The sequence below is a fragment of the Schistocerca serialis genome, chromosome 4 (genome assembly GCF_023864345.2).
Source record: "Schistocerca serialis cubense isolate TAMUIC-IGC-003099 chromosome 4, iqSchSeri2.2, whole genome shotgun sequence".
NCBI classification, from domain to species: Eukaryota; Metazoa; Arthropoda; class Insecta; order Orthoptera; family Acrididae; genus Schistocerca; species Schistocerca serialis.
In genome coordinates, this window is record NC_064641.1 from 327,863,259 (window position 1) to 327,887,327 (window position 24,069).

The 24,069-nt window shown below is 41.4% G+C and overlaps 1 protein-coding gene across 2 annotated transcripts in view; it reads left to right on the top strand.

The window, feature by feature from the left end:
* LOC126474952 (serine/threonine-protein kinase Nek8) overlaps positions 1 to 24,069 on the top strand; it is a 321,061-nt gene that overhangs the window by 16,197 nt on the left and 280,795 nt on the right. For both annotated transcript variants that reach the window (XM_050102469.1, XM_050102470.1), the window contains exons 3-4: positions 10,302 to 10,402; positions 10,803 to 10,979. In XM_050102469.1, the coding sequence (XP_049958426.1) occupies positions 10,302 to 10,402; positions 10,803 to 10,979 (278 nt within the window). The remainder of the gene's footprint in view (positions 1 to 10,301; positions 10,403 to 10,802; positions 10,980 to 24,069) is intronic.

The following is a 24,069-nucleotide window of genomic DNA, read 5'->3' on the forward strand; positions in this document are numbered from 1 at the left end:
GCCCTTCACTTACAGTAAGCTTGCCTTCAACCTAGCTCCGACCAGCTTGCTGCGGGCGGCCGCTTGAGCGCCAATGGGCTAGCATGATTCTTCAACGTTTTCGGTATCTTATGGCACGCACGCTACAGAACGTCGTCTCCATGAGCTGAATGAAAAGGGTGTAGTACTAGCTAGTGTGAGGTGTCAGTTGAGCACTAATGACGCTGTGAGATCTGAACCCAGTGACCTATACAGTGAACAGATCGACGCCCAAGAGACCAAGCGAATGAAAAAGTGAAGTCACGTAATGGATAACTAATTAAATATCTGAGTTAAACAAGGGCGGCCCGATTGCACATGAAATATGGGTACCAAAACTCACATAGATATACTGATAAAGGTTTCCATCAAATTATATCATGAAATCCATGAAATTAAAGGTCACTGTATCAAACTGATATATTACTGTGTGCATTAATGTTATTCTAGCCACTGAATAAACAGCTCCTGTCCAGTTTCTGTGTTGTTTTGCGCTTTTTATATGTGCAGCTTTTTGTCCCCGCTACGAATAGTGGCTTTACGAAGTATCCGACATTATATGCCCATTGCGTTCGTTTTGTTCGCTAGGGAAAGTGTTGAGATGTATTACATTCGCTGACAGCAGCAGTTCCTGTCCGGTTTCAAACCAATGACAGTGTGTGACGCTCATCTTCAGTCCTTGTCGGTCAGGACTTTTTTACGACAACTGTTCTTACACCATATTAAATGGCAGCCAGGTCTGCACCATTCCTTGTAGACACGCTGGACATCTTGCGTTGATACACCCACAAACCCGACAACTTCATTCACGGCGTGGTCACAGACACGTTTAAACGCGATAGCTCCTTTCTGCCATTCTGTCACATCCCCACGTCGGCCCCGGTTACTGCAGTGATTCTGTACAACCGACTATTACGTACATACAGCCTCACTTCCTTGACTTACATCAGTGATGAAGGGACACGTGGCCACCTGGTGCTGGTTCTACACCATCAACATTGCTCCAAAGCGACCAGTATACTCTTCCAAGGGCATGTCTAACAGTCTGTCTGGTCAGCTTGTTACACACATTTGTTAGGGTTCCCTTGCATCAATTTCATTATCGCAACTTAAATCATTCGTCATTATTTTAACACTTAGGATTCTAGTCTTGTACGTAGCTGCCATTACATTTGAACTGGCTGAAATACACAGGTGTCCAAAATTGAAGCAATAAACCAAAATTTGGCAAGATTGCGTTTATTTTGCCACAAAACAGTATAACCAGGTGATAGTAAAGCAGAAACGGTATAAGGAATACAGAACGTAAATAGCTGCAACACGCATGACGGTAGACAAAAATGTTCCTCGTTTTATCCAACTTGGCGGATTTACACAAACATTCCGACAACTGGTTAAAGCGTTCACTATGAGGTGTGACCACTTCTGGCACCAATACCGGCCTGACAAGCGACAGAGCGTGCTGTGTATGTCATCAATGTCATGTTGAGGCAATAACGCCAATTTTTCCTGCAGCGCTGCTCGCAAATCTTGGAGAGTGGTTGGTGGATGCTGACATGATGCAACCCGTGTCCCTAGTGCATCCCAGACGTGTTCTGTGGTATTCAAATCTGGAGAGGGAGCAGACCACGCCATGCGTGCGGTATCTTCCGTTCCCAAGAAAACATCAACTACGCGTACTCTATGGGGTCGAGTATTATCGTCCAGCAATGCGAAGTCTGGGCCCCCCAGCACCTCGCAAAAACCGCACATGAGTTCCCAAGATCTCGTCACGATACCTGACAGCAATTAAACCTTGCCGATTTAAGAGTACAATTTCACGAAGATGTGTTCGAGTGGTCAACATAATCCCTGCCCACACCATTAGGGATCATACTCGGTATCAGTCTCTTTCCACAATGTTTCGGTCCCGAAATCGTGCACCACGATCCCTGCAGATGCGAATGCGTCGAGAATCATTGTCCAGACAAAATCGTGACTCATCGGTGAAAGAAACATTGGCCCGCTGTTCGACCGTCCAGGCGGCATGTTAATGGCTCCATTCTAGACGTTCCCTTCTATGGAGACGCGTCAGAGGTACACATACAGTATGTCTCCGACAATAAAGGCCACTCTGCCGAAGTCTTCTGTACACCGTTTGCCTCGATACAACACTTCCAGTGGAAGCTGCGAGATCAGATGCCAGTTGCTGCGCAGTACTAAGGCGGTAACGTAGTGCCCTTAAGGGGCTCCGGAAAGGCTCAAAATCATGAAAAGTTCAATTTTTACTTTTTTGCGTTTTCTGAATCTGCAGACTATTACCTTTTAATAGATATATAATTTATTCAATTCCGAAGACTACAACCATTTTTAAATTTTTTTTGAAATGTGTTCTACATGGGCGTGACCCACTGTGGCGCTGTTAAACTGCTGTCAAATGGTGTTATTATTAACGTCCGTGTTCATCAGGTACATTTTAGTGATGTGAGATAAAGTATGTGTTCTGGCTAACCTGTGATGGTTCAATATATATCGCTGGTGTGATTGTCGATTGTTTCATGTTTATTTACTCTGTCGTTATCTCGAAAATATTCGTAATTAATTCTGTTTCTTGAGTCTCTGTTTTGTTGAAGTATAATAATGAGTAAAAGTAAAGTTATTAGAAATCCTCTGAAGGCTTTTAAGAAAAGGAGAAATGTTGGAAAGCCAAAGGTATGTGTTATTACTGTAAACAATAAAGACGATAACCAAGTGAGTGAACCTAACCTCTCAAGTACACCTGCCCATAGCAGTCAAAGTGGGAAAGAAAATACTTCACAGAAGAAGCTTGGTTCAATGAGTGAAAACTATGAATGTTTTGTGGGCGAATCGGATGTGAATGAAATATTTGATATGTCGGTTCTCAAAGGAATTTTTTCAAACTGTGTAAGATGTATTCATTATAGTGAAGTTGGTCTGGAACTCTCCATAATAAAGCACGTAGGACTTGCTAGTGAAATACAACTGAAATGTGATAATTGTTCATACATGACCACCTTTTGGAACAGTGTTGCAGTAACTGAAACTGAAGAAAATGGTTGCAAAATCTACGAACACAACAACGAGCGATGCTTGCTTTAGACAAGGAACGCCTTCGGGCTGCAGACAGGGCTGTAAAGAGTCTAGAAATACAAGCAAGCGTAAACAGGGGGAGGAACAAAAGGAAGCTGGAGGAGGAGTTTGCAGAGGATGAAGATAATTCATCCCATGGACCTGGAATGCACTAAAAAGTTAATCCAATCTTTGTCGCTCGATTCCCAAAACTTTTATTTTCTCATACTAATTACATGTTTTCTAAGGATCTTCCAAACATATTTGTTTCAAACTTTCAGTAAATGTTACATAGTACCCTCTGCATACTTTAACACAGCCTTTTTCCAAAAACCTGTATATTTTTGAATATATAAATAAAAAATTGCAAAAAAATGTTGTGAATTTTCATTACAATTGAAAAAAAATCATCTTTAATAACTGAACTAAAATTTTGTAAAATCCCTGTGTTAAGTTGTAGCCCATATTCCAATAAATAATCTGTAAAAACTTCAACTTCCTACCTCAAATACTTTGTGAGGAAAGATGTAATTTATAAGCGTTATTTTAACATTGCAAGTATAGGGCGTTCCGGAGCCCCTTAACAGCCAAATAACGTTCTCTCTTTCTGATGTTGCACGTGGTCGGCCCCGCCTTGGTCTTCGGGATACAGTTGAGATCTCTATAAAATGTCGCCACATCCGAAAAACAACAGAACGATTCACATTAAGCCACCGTGCCACATCAGTTTGCGATTTTCCTGCTTCCACTCTTCCCATAGCATTCCACCGCAGACAGCCCTGAAGGCGTCTTCTCTGTGCCATACTGCACCATCTGTGACTGTGTACACAGCGATTGTGGATGTACGACTACCCGGCAAACACTGTCCCGGTTGATAGGTGACCTGACGTCATCGTCGGTGTGGTTGTCCGTTGACCAGAATGCCATCTTCCGTGCAGAACACGATCGTACGGACATCTGTTGACAATTGCTATGATTGTATCGTGAATTAGACATAGAATGGGGAAAAAGTGATTTGTTGATTTTATTTTGGACATCGGCATACGTCGTTTTTTGGAAGTAGTAACTCGTGTGTAGAAATATATAGTTGTAATTTCAAAACTTTTTTAGGTTTATTAGACTTTCTACTTTAAATATACATATTTTGGCATTGCTACTGTTAAATCTGAATTCACAAATGATATTTCAGTTTAAATAATAATCATAGATAAAAACTGAGAAGGACTTCTGTTATTCAAATACTACCTCGGGAAGTAAACAGGCGATCTTTTTGTTTAAATTTCTTTTGAAGCCAGTTTAAATCTAAAGGAACACACAAAACACAAGAACAATGCAAAATTTTGCATTCGTTGTTGGTACAGTGTGATACAAATTGAAACATCACACTCACAGGAACCATATGCTTGAATTGATTTCCTGATTTACAAGCAGGCGAACTTTTCATACAAGCAGGTGAACCTTTCATAACAACAGTCTGCGAAAACAACACGGTAAATGTGAAATTTGAACCATCATCAGGTTCAAAAATGGCTCTGAGCACTATGGGACTTAACATCTATGGTCATCAGTCCCCTAGAACTTAGAACTACTTAAACCTAACTAACCTAAGGACATCACACAATACCCAGTCATCACGAGGCAGAGAAAATCCCATCATCAGGTATTTCATCTGCATAATCGGCAAGGACTCTGTAAATCATTTGCTATAGACGTTTCTTCTCTTTACTGCATAGTTTGTACACAAAATCAATACAAGCGTACACAAAACACACGACACAGAGAGAACTTGAACATCAGCTAACGTCTAAAAAACCGGAGACGATAAAAAATATTTCAAAAACGACAAGTTTTTCCATCTAACAAAATCTATTAATCATGCGGATTTGACAGACGTTTGCGGGAGCCGTAAATATACGTTTGACACCGTGGAGAATTATCATAATTGACGTGACGTAGTATTGTGTTCGCCGCATATTCCCATTGCCCGCAAGCGCCGTAATATTACGTCAGCCGCACGCTATAAGTGATAATTGCTGAGACAATGTACCAATGTTCGTCAAACTCGACTCATAGAAATCCATATGACATCTGTTCACCATAACACTGAAGAACGAAATCGACGTAGCTGCAGAAAACTTCTAAAACTGTTCTGTGGGACAAACACAATAGACAGTAAGGAATAATTATGTACGGTAACTATGTCTTTCTACATGGTATTCGACTGATATGTCTTTCAACTGAAACGTCTACAGCACACAATTTCTTCTATGTGTATTTTATTATTCTCTAACTTACAGGAATTTTTGTGATTGCTGCCACTCACTGCAATTCTTTAGGCGTAATTATCAAGTTGTTGTTGTTGTGGTCTTCAGTCCTGAGACTGGTTTGATGCAGCTCTCCATGCCACTCTATCCTGTGCAAGCTTCTTCATCTCCCAGTACCTACTGCAGCCTACAGCCTTCTCAATCTGCTTAGTCTATTCATCTCTTGGTCTCCCTCTACGATTTTTACCCTCCACGCTGCTCTCCAGTACTAAATTGGTGATTCCTTGATGCCTTAGAACATGTCCTACCGATTTATCCCTACTTCTAGTCATGTTGTGCCACAAACTCCTCTTCTCCCCAAATCTATTCAATACCTCCTCATTAGTTATGTGATCTACCCATCTAATCTTCAGCATTCTTCTGTAGCACCACATTTCGAAAGCTTCTATTCTCTTCTTGTCTAAACTATTTACCGTCCATGTTTCACTTCCATACATTGCTACACTCCATACAAATACTTTCAGGAACGACTTCCTGACACATAAATCTATACTCGACGTTAACAAATTTCTCTTCTTCAGAAACGCTTTCCTTCCCATTGCCAGTCTACATTTTATATCCTCTCTACTTCGACCATCATCAGTTATTTTGCTCCCCAAATAGCAAAACTCCTTTACTATTTTAAGTGTCTCATTTCCTAATCAAATTCCTTCAACATCACCCGACTTAATTCGACTACATTCCATTATCCTCGTTTTGCTTTTGTTAATGTTCATCTTATATCCTCCTTTCAAGACACTATCCATTCCGTTCAACTGCTCTTCCAAGGCCTTTGCTGTCTCTGACAGAATTACAATGTCATCGGCGAACCTCAAAGTTTTTATTTTTTCTCCATGGATTTTAATACCTACTCCAAGCCGGCCAGTGTGGCCGAGCGGTTCTAGGCGCGTCAGTCTCGAACCGCGCGACCGCTACGGTCGCAGGTTCGAATCCTGCCTCGGGCATGGATGTGTGTGATGTCCTTGGGTTAGTTAGGTTTAAGTAGTTCTAAGTTCTAGGGGACTGATGACCTCAGATGTTAAGTCCCATAGTGCTCAGAGCCATTTGAACCTTTGAACCTACTCCAAATTTTTCTTTTGTTTCCTTCACTGCTTGCTCAATATACAGATTGAATAACATCGAGGAGAGGCTACAACCCTGTTTCACTCCCTTCCCAACCACCGCTTGCCTTTCATGCCCCTCAACTCTTATAACTGCCATTTGGTTTCTATACAAATTGTAAATAGCCTTTCGCTCCCTATATTTTACCCCTACCACCTTCAGAATTTGAAAGAGAGTATTCCAGTCAACATTGTCAAAAGCTTTCTCTAAGTCTACAAATGCTAGAAACGTAGGTTTGCTTTTCCTTGATCTAGCTTCTAAGATAAGTCGTAGGGTCACTATTGCCTCACGTGTTCCAATATTTCTACGGAATCCAAACTGATCTTCCCTGAGGTCGGCTTCTACTAGTTTTTCCATTCGTCTGTAAAGAATTCGCGTTAGTATTTTAGAGCCGTGACTTATTAAACTGATAGTTCGGTAATTTTTGCATATGTCAACACCTGCTTTCTTTGGGATTGGAATTATTATATTCTTCTTGAAGTCTGAGGGTATTTTGCCTGTCTCATACATCTTGCTCACCAAATGGTAGAGTTTTGTCAGAACTGGCTCTCCCAAGGCCGTCAGTAGTTCTAATGGAATGTTGTCTACTCCCGGGGCCTTGTTTTGACACAGGTCTTTCAGTGCTCTGTCAAACTCTTCACGGAGTATCATATCTCACATTTCATCTTCATCTACATCCTCTTCCATTTCCATAATATTGTCCTCAAGTACATCGCCCTTGTATAGACCCTCTATGTACTCCTTCCACCTTTCTGCTTTCCCTTCTTTGCTTAGAATTGGGTTTCCATCTGAGTTCTTAATATTCATACAAGTGGTTCTCTTTCCTCCAAAGGTCTCTTTAATTTTCCTGTAGGCAGTATCTATCTTACCCCTAGTGAGATAAGCCTCTACATTCTTACATTTATCCACTAGCCATCCCTGCTCAGCCATTTTTCACTTCCTGTCGATCTCATTTTTGAGACGTTTGTATTCCTTTTTGCCTGCTTCATTTACTGCATTTTTATATTTTCTCCTTTCATCAATTAAATTCAATATTTCTTCTGTTACCCAAGGATTTCTACTAGCCCTCGTCTTTTTACCTACTTGATCCTCTGCTGCCTTCACTACTTCATCCCTCAAAGCTACCCATTCCTCTTCTACTGTACTTCTTTCCCCCATTCGTACCATTTGTTCCCTTACGCTTTCCCTGAAACTCTGTACAACCTCTGGTTTAGTCAATTTATCCAGGTCCCATCTCCTTAAATTCTCACCTTGTAAGTATAAGCAGCTATTTAGACATGCGCTATTCAGGTTGTACGTCATTCTACCACATGAAGCCACTGGAAGCGTAAGAAAGATTCCAGTCATTTAGCGTCGTGTCTCTTGATTACGATTAGTCCACGCCAGAAAATGAATCCGTGCAGGTATTTCGTGAAGTTTATGATATGCACCTCCAAACAGTCTCATTCCTTTAGTAATTCTATGGTTGACATACAGGGATTTGACAAAATCGTGGAAACATAAGAAACACGACTCATTATCATGCCTAAAACGGTGTAGGAAAATGGTTAGTATTCAAAACGAGCTCCAGTCGTCTTGGAAAGGATAAATGCAGATCCTGTATGGTTTTCATGGGAATCATACCATTCTTCCTGCAGAACAGGAGCAATTTCAGGTGATAATGATAGAGGTGGTTTGCAGCCACACACACTTCTCTCCAAAGAGAGCTCCCTTCGCGTTGCTTTGGTACTGACGGGAATGACAAAAACGACATTCAGTTCTGCAGTGACTTCTGCAGCTGACGTCCTCTTATTTTTGTCACAATCCTGCTCAATGACCGTCTGTCTCGATCACTTAACATGCATTTCCGTTCGCACTATGACTTAGCTGATGATGTTTTTCTGCTTTCCCTGCATAAGGCATAAATCTGTGATACGGTGCCTCTTGTAACACCAAATACTTTGGCTATCTTGGTGACGGAGGTACCCACCGTACGTGGACCGACGATTTGCCCACGTTAACGTAGCGAATGCACTGCAACTACACATAACATTGTTCTGACCACGGCTGACACGTGTAGCGTATAGAGGACATTGCACGGGACCCACTTGTGTCCAAACACAATAGCGCAACCTGCAGGCTTGGCTAGCATCTGCATTTACGTTCTAGCGTCCATTTCTCGCTGTTTTTCTGTATTTTTGTCCAACTCCTGTAATGTGTCTGTATCAAGCTTACGTAACGCCATGTATTTCCTTGTACAGAAATAACACTACACACGTGAATTCCGGTCTGTCTTCGTTGTTATCCCTCTTCGCAGCTGTTCTTGTGTAATCCATAAAATTCGCTTTATATTTCACACATACACTACCGGCCATTAGAATTGCCACACCACGAAGATGACGTGCTACAGACGCGACATTTAAACGACAGGAAGAAGATGCTGTGATATGCAAATGATTAGCTTTTCAGAGCATTCACGCAAAGTTGACGCCAGTGGCGACACCTACAACGTGCTGACATGAGGGTAGTTTCCAACCGATTTCTCATACACGAACAGCAGTTGACCGGAGTTGCCTGGTGAAACGTTCTTGTGATGCCTCGTGTAAGGAGGAGAAATGCGTACCATCACGTTTCCGATTTTGATAAAGGTCGGATTGTAGCCCATCGCGATTGCGGTTTATCGTATCGCGACATTGCTGCTCGCGTTGGTCGAGATCCAATGACTGTTAGCAGAATATGGAATCGGTGGGTTCAGGAGGGTAATACGGAACGCCGTGCTGGATCCCAAAGGCCTAATATCACTAGCAGTCGAGATGACAGGCATCTTATCCGCATGGCTGTAACGGATCGTACAGCCACGTCTCGATCCCTGAGTCAACAGATGGGGACGTTTGCAAGACAACAACCATCTGCAAGAACAGTTCGACGACGTTTGCAGCAGCATGGACTATCAGCTCGGAGACCATGGCTGCGGTTACCCTTGACGCTGCATCACAGACAGGAGCGCCTGCGATGGTGTGCTCAACGACGAACCTGGGTGCACGAATGGCAAAACGTCATTTTTTCGGATGAATCCAGGTTATGTTTACAGCATCATGATGGTCGCATCCGTGTTTGGCGACATCGCGGTGAACGCACATTGGAAGCGTGTATTCGTCATCGCCATACTGGCGTATCACCCGGCGTGATGGTATGGGGTGCCGTTGGTTACACGTCTCGGTCACCTCTTGTTCGCATTGACGGCACTTTAAACAGTGGACGTTACATTTCAGACGTGTTACGACCCGTGGCTCTGCCCTTCATTCGATCCCTGCGAAACCCTACATTTCAGCAGGATAATGCACGACCGCATGTTGCAGGTCCTGTACGGGCCTTTCTGGATACAGAAAATGTTCGACTGCTGCCCTGGCCAGTACATTCTCCAGATCTCTCACCAATTGAAAACGTCTGGTCAATGATGGCCGAGCAACTGGCTCACGCCAGTCACTACTCTTTATGAACTGTGGTATCGTGTTGAAGCTGCATCGGTAGCTGTACCTGTACAGGCCATCCAAGCTCTGTTTGACTCAGTGCGCAGGCGTATCAAGGCCGTTATTACGGCCAGAGGTGGTTGTTCTGGGTACTGATTTCTCAGGATCTATGCATCCAAAGTGCGTGAAAATGTAATCACATGTCAGTTCTAGTATAATATATTTGTCCAATGAATGCCCGTTGATCATCTGCATTTCTTCTTGGTGTAGCAATTTTAATGGCCAGTTGTGTAGTTACAATAAAAGTGACATGTTTATGTTATCTATGCTTTTTCCACAGAACTAGTCCAAAGAAATCTTGGGAAAACACGAGTGGAGAGAATTGCAATGATGATGCACTGCTCAGAAACGGATATCTTCTTGTCCTCTGTTGGTGGGAAGGTATGTATTCTGGCTTCTCTTTAAACTTTATAAAAACTCTACTGTCCGAGCTGTTAATGGTACCTAAATGTATTACTTAGTTACTTCTCAGCTGCTAAAACAGAATTTTTTTGCAACATATTTCCCTCAGGCAGACAGTGTAAAGTTCTAAGTAATGGCTTATCATTAAAAGTATCGAATATTGTGTTGCAAGCGAAGTAATTTGGCGATATCGTGAAATCAATAATCATAAGATAATCTTAGAGTTTCTTCTTCTTTTCTTGTCTGTGTTTGAATAAAAGATAAAGTGAGTGAAGTCCTTAAATCCACAAGACATTGATGCACATCGCAGTAAGAGAGATAAGAGAGCAATATGACTCCATTTGTAATAAAGTAATTATAATTTCTTCTTGATTAAAAGGTGTTGAGCGTAGTCGGCAATAAAGTTGATTCTGATGTCAGGATCTTCCTGAGGCAGCTGATCACAATTCACATGGACAGAACAACAGGGCGTTGTCGACTCGATTTTCTCAATGCTGCTCCAGCACTGCATCCCAACGGTCTCTTCATGGCCAAACAGCTGGAAATTCTTCTTGGGGTGAGTTTCTTTTTGTGTTTTGGTACAATTTGTATAAATGGATATTTATTTATTAGTGGGAACCACTTCCATGGCTGGAGCGTAATCTCGATACTGGCATTGCAAGCATAGGAAGGGAGCTCCACCCAAGACATACGTCCGAACAAGACCAACTGCATAAATCACTAGTTACTTGTTCCAAGATTCATGATAAACGTTCTGATATGGAGTATCTACTACTACTACATCTACTACATTTTTGCTCCGCAACCCACCCAACGGTGTGTGGCGGAGGGGACTTTACGTGCCACTGTCATTACCTCCCTTTATCAATGGAACTAACGTAGAACACTTATGTAGCCTATAACTAAATAAAAATAGATGTTGGGCACTTACATTTGTCCTTTAATGACTAATTATCTCTACTCAAGAATTCTTCTATGGTACAGAAAGAGTTGATAAGAAAAAAACTCCTTAATCTACTTTTAAAAACTCAGACATTTTATTTCCATTAGTAGACTGTTAAAGAGTTTTATAGCTTGCTTATTTAACCCCTTTCTATGCCAAAGTTAAACTTATCAGATCATTTTCCCTTCTAGTGTTGTACTTGTTATTATCTCTGTTACTCTCAAACTTACAATGGATTTTTGATAACAAATTTCATAACTGAATAATTGTACTGTGAGGCTGCGTTTAATATTCCCAGCTACTTAAAGAGATAAGCACAAGATGTACTGGTGTGAACTCCACACATAACTGTATGAATCATGTTTGCCTAAGCGAGGAGCTATCCCAGAATATTGTCCCATAACACATCAACGAATGAACGTTTGGTGGTGGTGGTGGTGGTGGTGGTGGTGGTGGTTAGTGTTAAACGTCCCGTCGACAACGAGGTCATTGGAGTCGGAGCGCAAGCTCGGGTTAGGGAAGGATTGGGAAGGAAATCGGCCGTGCCCTTTCAAAGGAACCATCCCGGCGTTTGCCTGAAACGATTTAGGGAAATCACGGAAAACCTAAATCAGGATGGCCGGAGACGGGATTGAACCGTCGTCCTCCCGAATGCGAGTCCAGTGTGCTAACCACTGCGCCACCTCGCTCGGTGAACATTTGGACTACAGCACAAAATGATCGAACGCATGAAATAGTGGCTAGTGGGCTGCAAGTCGGTTTTCTTATGAACTTCTCTGAGAATTTCTTCAAGTGTTTATCTGCACTTAGAAGTTGTCAAGAAAGCTGCAACCCAACAATAAACCTATTTGTTCGTAGTGGGAATGGTTGTAAGCCTTCTCTCAAGCAGCTCCAGGCCTTCGTGACTCAGCAGTGGTCCCCTGCTCTCTGTCAGTCTTGAAACGGTCCAAAGTAAACACTTCAGTTAAACCGTCCGGCTTTTGAACTAAGGTAGGAAGATTAGTCATTGGAGACGGAGCACAAGCTCGGAATGTTTCGGGAATAAGAAAGGAAAGCGGCCTTTCTCCTCCAAAGGAACCATTTCGGCATTTGTCTGGAGCGAGTTTAGGGAAATGACAGAAAACCTAAATCCAGATGGGCTACCGCTGATTTGACCTGTTGTCCTCTCGAATACGAGTCCAGTGTGCTAACCACTGCGCAACCTCGCTTGGTCTGGCGTCGAGAAAGGCTCATTATTTTCAGATATATCTGAAATAGAGCTCTTTTCTCCCGAACGCCTGGCTGCAAGGGATGACAGTGGGGAGTGAACACGATGTGAGAATGAATGAGAAAAACTAATCCTTACGATGCTAAGCTTCACACATGTTGACATTCTTGCTTCTACAGTTAGAGCATTGACCTAGTGACACAGTCTACAAGACAACCAGCAGGTGATCAAAATTTTATTTTTATTTTTATTTACACGACAAGTTCCGTAGTACCAAATTGAGGAACAAATATCCAAGGTCATGGAACGTGTCAGTACATGAAATTACAACATAAAAGTAACAATAAATAAAAATAAAATGTTTATGAACCCAAAAAAAGTCAAGCCCTAAGTTTAAGTAAACGCAGTCAACAATATAACATGTGAATCAGCTTAATTTTTCAAGGACTCCTCAGCAGAATAGAAGGAGTGACCCACGAGGAAACTCTTCAGTTTCGGTTTGAAAGTCCCTGGATTAGTGCTAAGATTTTTGAATTCTGGTGGTGGCTTATTGAAGATGGCTCCAGCAGTATGCTGCACACCTTTTTGCACAAGAGTTAAGGAAGTCCGATCCAAATGTAGTTGGATTTCTGCCGAGAATTAGCTGAGTGAAAGCTGCTTATTCTTGGGAATAAGCTGATATTGTTGACAAGAAACGACAGTAAGGAATATATATATTGAGAGGCCAATGTCAAAGTACCCAGACAAGTGAACAGGGGTTGACAAGAGGTCCGCAAACTTACACCACTTACTGCTCGAACCGCTCGTTTCTGAGCCAAAAATATCCTTTTAGAAGGGGAAGAGTTACCCAATATAAAATACCATACGACATAAGCGAATGAAAATAAGCAAAGTAGACTAATTTTCGTGTCGAACAATCACTTTCTTCAGATACCGCTGAATTGGTAAAAATGGCAGCATTAAGTATTTGAACAAGATCTTGAACGTGGGCTTTCCACGGCATTTTACTATCCATCTGAACACCTAGAAATTAGAACTGTTCAGTTTCACTAATCATATGCCCATTCTGAGAAATTAAAACGTCGGATTTTGTTGAATTGTGTGTTAAGGATACTGTAAAAACTGAGTCTTACTGTGATTTAGCGTTAGTTTATTTTCTACGACTTATGTCATGAAGTGTATTATTTGAAACCGAGCCAATGTTGCCCACAACACACTTTACTACCAAGCTAGTAACATCAGTAAACAGAAATGGCTCTGAGCACTATGGGACTTAACAGCTATGGTCATCAGTCCCCTAGAACTTAGAACTGCTTAAACCTAACTAACCTAAGGACATCACACAACACCCAGTCATCACGAGGCAGAGCAAACAGAAATATTTAAGAATTACCCATAATACTAGAGGGGATATACCATTTATATAAATAAGGAACAAGAGTAGCCCCAACACTGATCCATGTCCCCCCCCCCCACCCCCATTTGACCGCACCCCACTCAGGCCCCACATCACAGCCATTCTCAACACTGTGAATAATGACCTTTTCTGTCTGTTGTTTAAGTAAGAGGTGAACCAATTGTCAGCTGCTCCCCGTATTCCTAATGGTCCAACTTCTGGAGCAATATTTTGTGATCAACGCAATCAAACGACTTAGTTAAATCAAAAAATATGCCTGGCTCTCGAAACCTTTTGTTTAACCTATCCAGTACCCCACAGAGAAAAGAGAATATATCATTTTCTGTTGTTAAACGACTTCTAAAGCCGAACTGTACATTTGATAGCAAATTATGTGATTTAAAATGATCAATTATCCTTACATACACAGCCTTTTCAATAACTTTAGTAAACACTGATGGCATAGAAATATGTTTAAAATTGTCTACATTATCCCTTTCTCCCTTTTTATAAAGCCGTTTTACTACTGAGTACTTTAATCGCACTCCTAAAGAAAAAATTCCTAAAGAAAAAATTACAAATGTTGTTAAATATGGGGCTAACCTGTGCAACACAGTACTTAAATATTCTGCTAGGCACTCAATCACATCCATGAGAGTCCTTCGTCTTCAGTGATTTGATTATTGACTCAATCTGCCCATTGTCATTATTACAGAGGAGTATTTCAGCCATCAGTCTCGGAAAGAGAGTTATATGATTCCCTGCAGAAACTAAATTTTTATTTAATTCACCAGCAATACCCAGAAAATGATTTTTAAATACTGTACATACATATGATTTATCAGTAACAGAAATATTTTTACTACAAACCGACTTTATATCGTCGATATTGTGCCTCTGACCAGACACTTCCTTCACAACTGACCATATGGTTTTAATTTTAACTTGTGAATTAGCTATTCTATTTCCGTACCACATACTCTTTGCCTTCCTAATAAAATTTTTAAGTATCTTATAATAATGTTTGTAATGGGCTACTGTAACTTGATTGTGACTACGTCTAACATTTTGATGTAATTCCCACTTTGTTCTACATGATATCCTTATCCCACTAGTCAACCACCCAGGCTGCATTTTACTGCCAGTACCCGGTTTAGAACGTTGTAATGGAAAGCAACTCTCAAAGAGCATGAGAAATGTGTTAAGGAAAGCGTTATTTTGTGATCCATTTTATCGGCACTGTAAACATCATGCCACGCTTGTTCCTTCACGAGGTTTAAAAAACTCTCTATTGCCGTTGGATTAGCTTTCCTTCATAGTATGTAATTATATGTGACGTTAGTTTGAGTACAAAAGCCTTTTAGTGTTGGAATGTCGTGTGACGAGGGCCTCCCGTCGGATAGACCGTTCGCCTGATGCAGGTCTTTCGATTTGACGCCACTTCGGCAACTTGCGCCTCGATGGGGATGAAAAGATGATGATTAGGACAACACAACACCCAGTCCCTGAGCAGAGAAAATCTCCGACCCAGCCGGGAATCGAATCCGGGCCCTTAGGACTGACAGCCTGTCGCGCTGACCACTCAGCTACCGGGGGCGGACCTTTTAGTGTTAAAATTTGTTCATCATAATCTATGCAAGCTTCGTAACGTCGATACTATTGGTACACTAATCACCATCTCTTATTGCATTAATTTCTTGTGCAAAATATTTACATACGAAATGAATTTCGTGTGTGAGTCTGTGATCATTGTGGATAAAACTGCCTAGTCCACTTATTAACTTTTCTTTATTTATTACCACGTTTCAGCTACTGCCATCGTCAGATATCAAAAAATCTTAGGACTTATAAAGGAAACCTCTGTATCAGTACTAAATACTATACCCAATCCACATTACAGTGCTATTACAAATGATTGAAGCGATTTCATAAATTCACTGTAGCTCCATTCATTGACATATGGTCACGACACACTACAGATACGTAGAAAAACTCATAAAGTTTTGTTCGGCTGAAGCCGCACTTCAGGTTTCTGCTGTCATAGCGCTCGAGAGCGCAGTGAGACAAAATGGCGACAGGAGCCGAGAAAGCGTATGTCGTGCTTGAAATGCACTCACATCAGTCAGTCATAACAGTGCAACGACACTTCAGGACGAAGTTCAACGAAGATCCACCAACTGCTAACTCCATTCGGCGATGGTATGCGCAGTTTAAAGCTTCTGGATGCCTCTGTAAGGGGAAATCAACGGGTCGGCCTGCAGTGACCGAAGAAACGGTTGAACGCGCGCGGGCAACTTTCACGCGTAGCCCGCGGAAAATTGGCTCATGCCACAGCTGGAGACCGACAGCGCCGACTTCATCTTTCAACAGGATGGTGCCCCACCGCACTTCCATCATGATGTTCGGCATTTCTTAAACAGGAGATTGGAAAACCGATGGATCGGTCGTGGTGGAGATCATGATCAGCAATTCGTGTCATGGTCTCCACGCTCTCCCGACTTAACCCCATGCGATTTCTTTCTGTGGGGTTATGTGAAAGATTCAGTGTTTAAACCTCCTCTACCAAGAAAAGTGCCAGAACTGCGAGCTCGCATCAACGATGCTTTCGAACTCATTGATGGGGACATGCTGCACCGAGTGTGAGAGGAACTTGATTATCGTCTTGATGTCTGCCGAATCACTAAAGGGGCACATATCGAACATTTGTGAATGCCTAAAAAAACTTTTTGAGTTTTTGTATGTGTGTGCAAAGAATTGTGAAAATATCTCAAATAATAAAGTTATTGTAGAACTGTGAAATCGCTTCAATCATTTGTAATAACCCTGTACTTTATTGACTAAGTCATTTCAATGCGCATTCTTCAAGTAGCAAGAATTCATCTTGCCTGGTCCGCTCCTCCCTCCGTATGACATGTTTTCGACACTCCGACATTTTTGTTTCAGGACTCTCGACAGCGTGCATGGCGTAATTCTGAAAGTTTTCGCTACATCCTTTTCTCTCACTCTACATTCCACGGCCTTAGTAACATGATTCATTTCTGCGTGAACCAAACATTTGTATTTCTTTGAAGTCATTTTCACAGCTGATTTATATACCTTCATACGTTGTGCATTGTCGAGTTAACAATGGAGTTTCGTGAGAAGCTGAATGATGAAAGAAGTAAGGAAACCACTAAACAATTAGAATTACTGAATGTTAGATAGCCGCTAACTTCCATGTATTGTGTTTGCAAAGGTCTGTCATAACGATCGCCTCGATTTACTGAGTTTACCAAAACATATGATTTCTTCGATTTGTGGGGACAGTTGCGCACTCTTGACTTCTGCCGCAGGGTAGCGCCTGCGTTGTATGTGCAGTGGCAACGGATGTGTCACTGGACGTGGGAGATGCCGGTGCTGTAGTGGACGGTGGTTGAGCAACATCTTCGGGCCTAACGTACAGCCCCGGCTCTGAAGGTGGCGATGGTGGGCAAACCGGGGGTTCTGATCCTGGCGCAATTTCAAGGGTGGCCAAATTCATATGTTTGAAGAAGAAACACTTGTTTCACAAAGCGCTTAGAGTACAGCGCACGTTGTTCTAACGAGTATTTATTTGATTTTGAAACACATCCCAGTGGTTTTGAAACACACCCTGAGCTGATTCCTGAAAGTATCCAAAGTTGATTTTTCATTACATGTATAATGTACGTGACGTCTCTGACAGGGGAATCCTGTTGCATTTAGAAAAAAATGGTCTTTCCCGCAGAGAAAAGGGGACGGGGCTACATGAGTTAAGCCGAATAAACCCGAAGGTTAGAACGTCAAGCGACGATCGCTGTCTATGTCGTTGACTAACTACCGTAGTGGAAATAAATGATTAACAGGAATAACTAGTAAGACATATTGCATAGTACCTTAGCGTTGTAATAGTCCTGTTCTTCAGCAAACAAGCCGTATTACTAAATGATAAACATCCAAATAACATAGAGTTAAAGTCTACTGAATGCAGCGTTAGGCATTTGTACATCACATGTGGTTCGGAACAAAGGAAAATAAAGAAAATGTTAAAAGATCCTGGCTTGTTTATTCGAAAATAGAAAATGCAATTTACTATACTGTCTGCAAACCATACTCCAGCACTTCTACATCAGCTTTGTGTGCAGAGGGTCTTCAGAAAGATTATCTGAGCATGACGCGTCATAAACACACAAATTATGTTTTATCAAATGGAAAACCAGTCGGCAGCAAATGAAATTGTCTCAAGGCATCAATCGCAACACTGAGCGATTAATTCACTCTGGGAAAGAAAAATGGAGACACATTTTACATGTTGTAATGGACACTGTCATGTATCTTGCAACAAACTGTATTCCTTTTCGAGGTTCTAAAGAAACAACGAGTGTCATCGCTGAAAATTTTCCTCAGCCTAGCCAAAAAAATTTTCTTAATTTGCTCGCCAAATACAGTTCCACTCTCAAGGAGACCATGTAAAAAAAAGAACAGGTATGCTGTCTTTCAAAAACAATACAAAATGACATCATCGATATAGGGGAAAGTCGGGAAAGAGTACGCACTTAGTATATAACCGCTCATATATAGCAGTTGAGAAGCTTAAAACGAGGTTTCCTGATAGCAAATTATTGCTGGTTTATTTGGGAACAGCATATATCAGTTACAGCTGCTTGACTTTTAACATAAACCTTAAATGTCAACATACGTAAGATACTGCTCGTTTGTAGTCTTAGCCGCATCGTCTGGTAAGATTAGGCGACGTGTAGTCAAAGAGTACGCTGTAATCACAAGAAAATTAACCATGTCCTTCATAACTTGTAGACTTCACCACACCCTGGGCAGTTCAAAACATCAGATTCCTCCTTGGATTTGGACCTGGTTGTTCCTGAAGGTGATGACGCGGTTAAGTCCATACTAGCCCTAGAGATTCTGCGTTATTGGTACTGGTATTTTGCCTCTTCTTGGTTTCGTTTGGTTTAGCTTGTTTATCTAAGGTTGCATTTTTCACTATTTTTTTTTTTTTTTTACTTCTCTTCTTTGTGTGGGTCGATCATGTTTCGGTAGCGGATAAATACTGGATAGGCCTACACCTGTTCGTACATCAGAGCCCTGAACTTCATTTGTGTTACGTTCTTGGTTTTTTCCTGGTGACTGCACAGACAAATCATCTGTCACTGAGGAGAAGCATTTGCCCGTGTCCTCCTGTTAAACTCCTTTGCCATTTTGAGTTGTCGATGATTTGACTCTCCCTGTGATGTCTGAGGGAACAAGGTCCTGTACTGTGAAGACAACCGGATTGAGTGGAAATACTCCCGTTCATTCGAAGGATTTGTCAGGTATCTGCATTGCTGCTACTGTAAAATATGCAGCTCGCAACACAACAAAGCACTCTAATTCTGTCTGCCAAATTGGTCTTAAAAAAATTTCACAAATTGTTTCGCTGTTTCTCGTGCCATGGTTTGTTCCTCACAGAACGGTGATTCTTTTGGCAAACAATTTTATTTTCTAAAGCGTGCGTAGATAGTGCTTACTGCATACGATACACAACGATTACATAATTTGAAACAAAAACTTATATATACTTCTACAACCTATACATCTAGCAGGGCTCTTCAAGATTACTTGTAATGGCGTCAATACAGAACCAACAGCTGAATGTTGTTTTTCGTTGTCGTTAAGTGTTGCGAATGTAGAGAAAATGCTACTGCGAACTCATACCAGAAAGCGTAAGACAAATTTATACACCCGACCTTACCCTGATGGCAAACTAAGTTAGAAATACTATTATCACTGATATCAAGGAGACTAACTACTTCACCATCATGTTTGACTGCACTCCATATGTATCTCACACAGAACAAATGAGCCAGGTAATTCGTTATATAAGAATAACAGAAACTGAATGTGAAATAAAGGAAGCTTTATTGATTTCATAGAAGTAGACGGAAAGACTGGAGAATAGGAGTATTTCACACAGCGAATTCTAGAAAAAATAAAAGCTGATGTTTTGGACCTCGTGGACAATTTTACGATAATGGCTCTAATATGGCCGGCATATATTACGAAGGCCAGTCCAGAGTTGTGGAAATAAACTAGCTGGCAGAGTTTGCACCGTGTCTAGCTTATTCTTTAAATCTTGTGGGCGTGCATTCAGCGTCATCGTAATCAGAAGCAGTTAGCCTATTTGGGCATCCACGATGTGGTGGAAAATAACGCAAAAGTGTACGAAAACCAACTTAAAAGGATGCAGTCAAACAAGACGGTCGGCTAAACACCTAGTTGTTACAGCTATATTAAATAATTTACCGTAAGTTGTCAAAGCTCTGTTAGAAACTGAAGAATCTCCTCTTGCCGCAGAGTCTACGCACGAAGCAGTTCATCTGCTACACCTGGTGACAGATTTTAAATTTATCTTCAACGTAACTATTCGGGCTATTATTCTTCGAGAGATTAATAGAGTGGACGTCGAAATACAAATACCACTGAAAAGATGAATGAAATAAGTATTAGTGCCGGTGGTGTTGAGAAAGATCTGAAATCGTTAAAACTGAACAAAGCTCCAAGGCCCGATGGAATCCCTATCAGATTATATACCGAAATTGCGGCTGAGTTAGCCCCACTTCTAATTAGCTCCTCTTCTAACTATAATCTATTGTAGGTCCCTCGCACAAAAAGTGCCCAGTTTTTGGAGAAGAATACAGGCGACGCTTGTCTACAAGGAGCGTAGTAGAAGTGATCCACAAAACTAACGTCCAATATCCTTGACATCGATTTGTTGTAGATTATTAGAACATATTCTGAGCTCAGACATATTAAGGTATCGACAAAATGACCTCCTCAATGCCAACCAGCATGGATTCCGAAAACATCGATCATGTGAAACCCAACTAGCACTTTTCTCACATGACATACTGAAAGCTTCGGATCAAGACAGGCAGGCAGACGCAGTATTCCTTGATTTACGAATAGCGTTTGAGTCAGTGCTACACCTACGCGCATTGTCAAAAGTACGATCATAAGGGGTATCAAGTGAAATTCCTGACTGGATTGAGGACTTTTTGGTAGGGAGGACACAGCATGTTATCTTGGATGGTGAGTCATATTCAGATGTAGAAGTAACTTCGGATGTGTCCCATGGAAGTGTGTTGGAACCCTTGCTGTTCATGCTGTATATTAATGACCTTGAAGACAATATTAATAGTACCCTCAGACTTTTTGCAGGTGATGTAATTATCTATGATGAAGAACTGTCTGAAACGAACTACACAAATATTCAGATCATTATAAGATTTCAACATGGTGCAAAGATTGGCAAGTTATTTTAAATGTTCGGAAATATAAAAATGTGCACGAAAAAAACGTAGTATTCTGGGACTGGGACTGTAATCGACCAACTCATAGAAATACCTGGGTGCGACACTTTGTAAGGATATGGAATGGATGATTGCATAGGCTCAGTCGTTGATAAAACAGATGATAGACTTTGGTTTATTGGTAGAATACTGGGGAACTGCAATCAGTCTACAAAGGAGACTGCTTACAAATTAGTCGTGCAATCGGTTCTAGAATATTGCTCACTTGTATGGAATCCGTACCAGATAGAGTTAATAGGGGATACTGAGTGTATACAAAGACGGCCAGCAGTAATGGTCACAGGTTTGTTTAATCCATGGGAGAGTGAAATGAATATACTGAGGGAACTGAACTGAAAAATTCTTGAAGATAGGCGTAAACTGTCCCGAGAAAGTCTATTAACAAAGTTTCAAAAATTGGTTTTAAATGATGACTCGAGGAATATACTACAGCCTCCTAGGTTTCACTCACATAGGGCAGGTGAGGATAAGATTGGAATAATTGTTACACGATCAAAGGCATTCACACAATCATTCATCCCGCGCTCCATACGTGGATGGAATGGGAAGAAACCCTAATAATTGGTACAATGGGACGTAAGCTCTGCCATACACTTCACAGTAGTATGCAGAGTATAGATATACATAGATGTACAAAAAAGGACATTATCATTTTGCGTTCCGTGGCGCCAGTGCAAGACCTCAAGGTCTTGTTAAAGATCCTACAAGAATTGTGAGAAAAACCAACAGAACATTGGATCAAAGCAGCTACACCTGTATCAAAAAAAGTTGGAAATCGAGCAAATCCTCAAAATCAAACAAACTTCCAGAAAGAAAAGGCATTACGCCGAACTCTGCGAGGTCGAATCAAGAACAATAGACTAGATTGGGCTGTTTTCCTAAGATGTAAAAGTAGTATTTGGCAAAATATTAACACAGATTGAAAGAAGGGTAGAGAGCGCAAAGAGTCTATATGAAAATTTCGCCTCCCTCAGTGCCCACGCATTTTTTCATATGTCGACTGAGGATCTGCAGAAAAATGTAGCCCATCTTGCACGAAAATATTCTAAATACTTGAATGCAGCTGATTTTTGCCAGGAACTCGCCGTATTCAAAAAGCCAGTAACCAAACTTAATGAAACATCAAATGCATTCGACTTTTTACAACATCTGTGCAAGCATGACTCACAAGAAGCGTTTCCTAATGTTCGTATAACTTTAAGAATATACTGCACATTATCGAAGATATTTGCATGCTCTGAGCGAAGCTTCAGTAAGCTGAAAATAATTATCTGGGCTTGCCATCCTAGCTACTGAAAATAAAACTGCCTACGAGACGAACTTCGATGAGCTAATAGATAATTTCGCAGAAAGGGAAGCACGCTGTGTAAAGCTGTAGGAAGATCAGAGAGAAAAAATGTTGAGAACTAAAAACTGACGAAAAGTATACTGTCTTGCTTGTCTGTTGTCTTTACTGGTAGTATGTTTCCTGTATTTAATTTTATGGTTTAAGGCGCAAATTTGTTGGAGGGCCCTTATAGTCCCGGTCACAAAAATTCCCACCCAGTATATAATTGCGTGTTTTTCTAAATAACGCTCGAGAACAGAGGGCGCCACCATCAAGCTTCTTTCTCGCTTCAGAAAAACTGTACATTCGGGGCTGCGTAAGTATGCCCGTTTGCACAGGTCGATGAACATGACTTTCTTTCCTTCCTCTTCCACCAGGAGAGACATTGTTCAGCCAGGCCGTTACATGGTCTGGTAGAGGCCCTGGTAAAGCAGCTGTGAGGCGGAGCAAAGTAGACCTGTTTCGCCGTGGTAGAGGCAGCTCCGAGTCGGAGCAAAATAAACCTGTTTCGCCACAATCAGGCCTGTGGAAGTGGGTGGGGGTGGGGGGCGCATTGAGGCTGCCAAGCAAGATTGCACAAACGCTTCTACGATGTGTATGAGAAAAGTAATGAGACTGATTTTTTTTACCTGTCTAAGTTTTCATTTTTTTCAAACAACCTTGTCCTCCTCAAAGTAGTTTCCTCTGGTAGCTCTACAGCCATGGGGTAGCTGTTCCTGGTAGGAGAACTCAAAGACTTCAAGTCCCAAAATGACGTCCTTCAAAGACATTTTTCGATTTAGAGAAAAAAAGGAAAAGGTGCAAGGACTCAGATCAGGTGAACAGGTGAGCTGTGGAACAACAGGAATGCTTTTTGAGGTCTGCCCCGTGACATGTGGCATTGTCATGATGCAGCACCTACTTGTATGCAGTGTCTGGTCTAATTTGCTTCATGCTTTTCCTGAGCCTTTCAAGGACATCTTTGTAAAACACTTGGTTGACGGTTTGTCTTGCTGGAACAAATTCTTAATGCACTATCCTCCTAATGTCAGAAAAGCAAACAGCATTGTTCTGATCTTTGACTTTCTCATTCGAGCTTTTTTCAGTTGAGGAGATGTCTCAGTGTTCCACTCTTCACTTTGCCACTTCGTCAGAGAATCGTACCCAAAATTCCAGGATTCATCACCTGTGATAACATGGTTGAAACATTTGTGGTCATTGGCGATCCTCTCAAGAAAATCAATGCACACGTTTCTTCAAATGTCCTGCTGAGTTTTGATGTTTTTCTGCACCTTTTTGGCACAGACTTTTCGAATGTGCAAAATTTTGGTCAAAATCTAATGTCGCCCATCACTTTTTTTTTTTTTTTTTTTTTAAGTGTCAGTCTGATCCCACAAGAACACACACACACGTTTGGCGTTTTCGTGGGC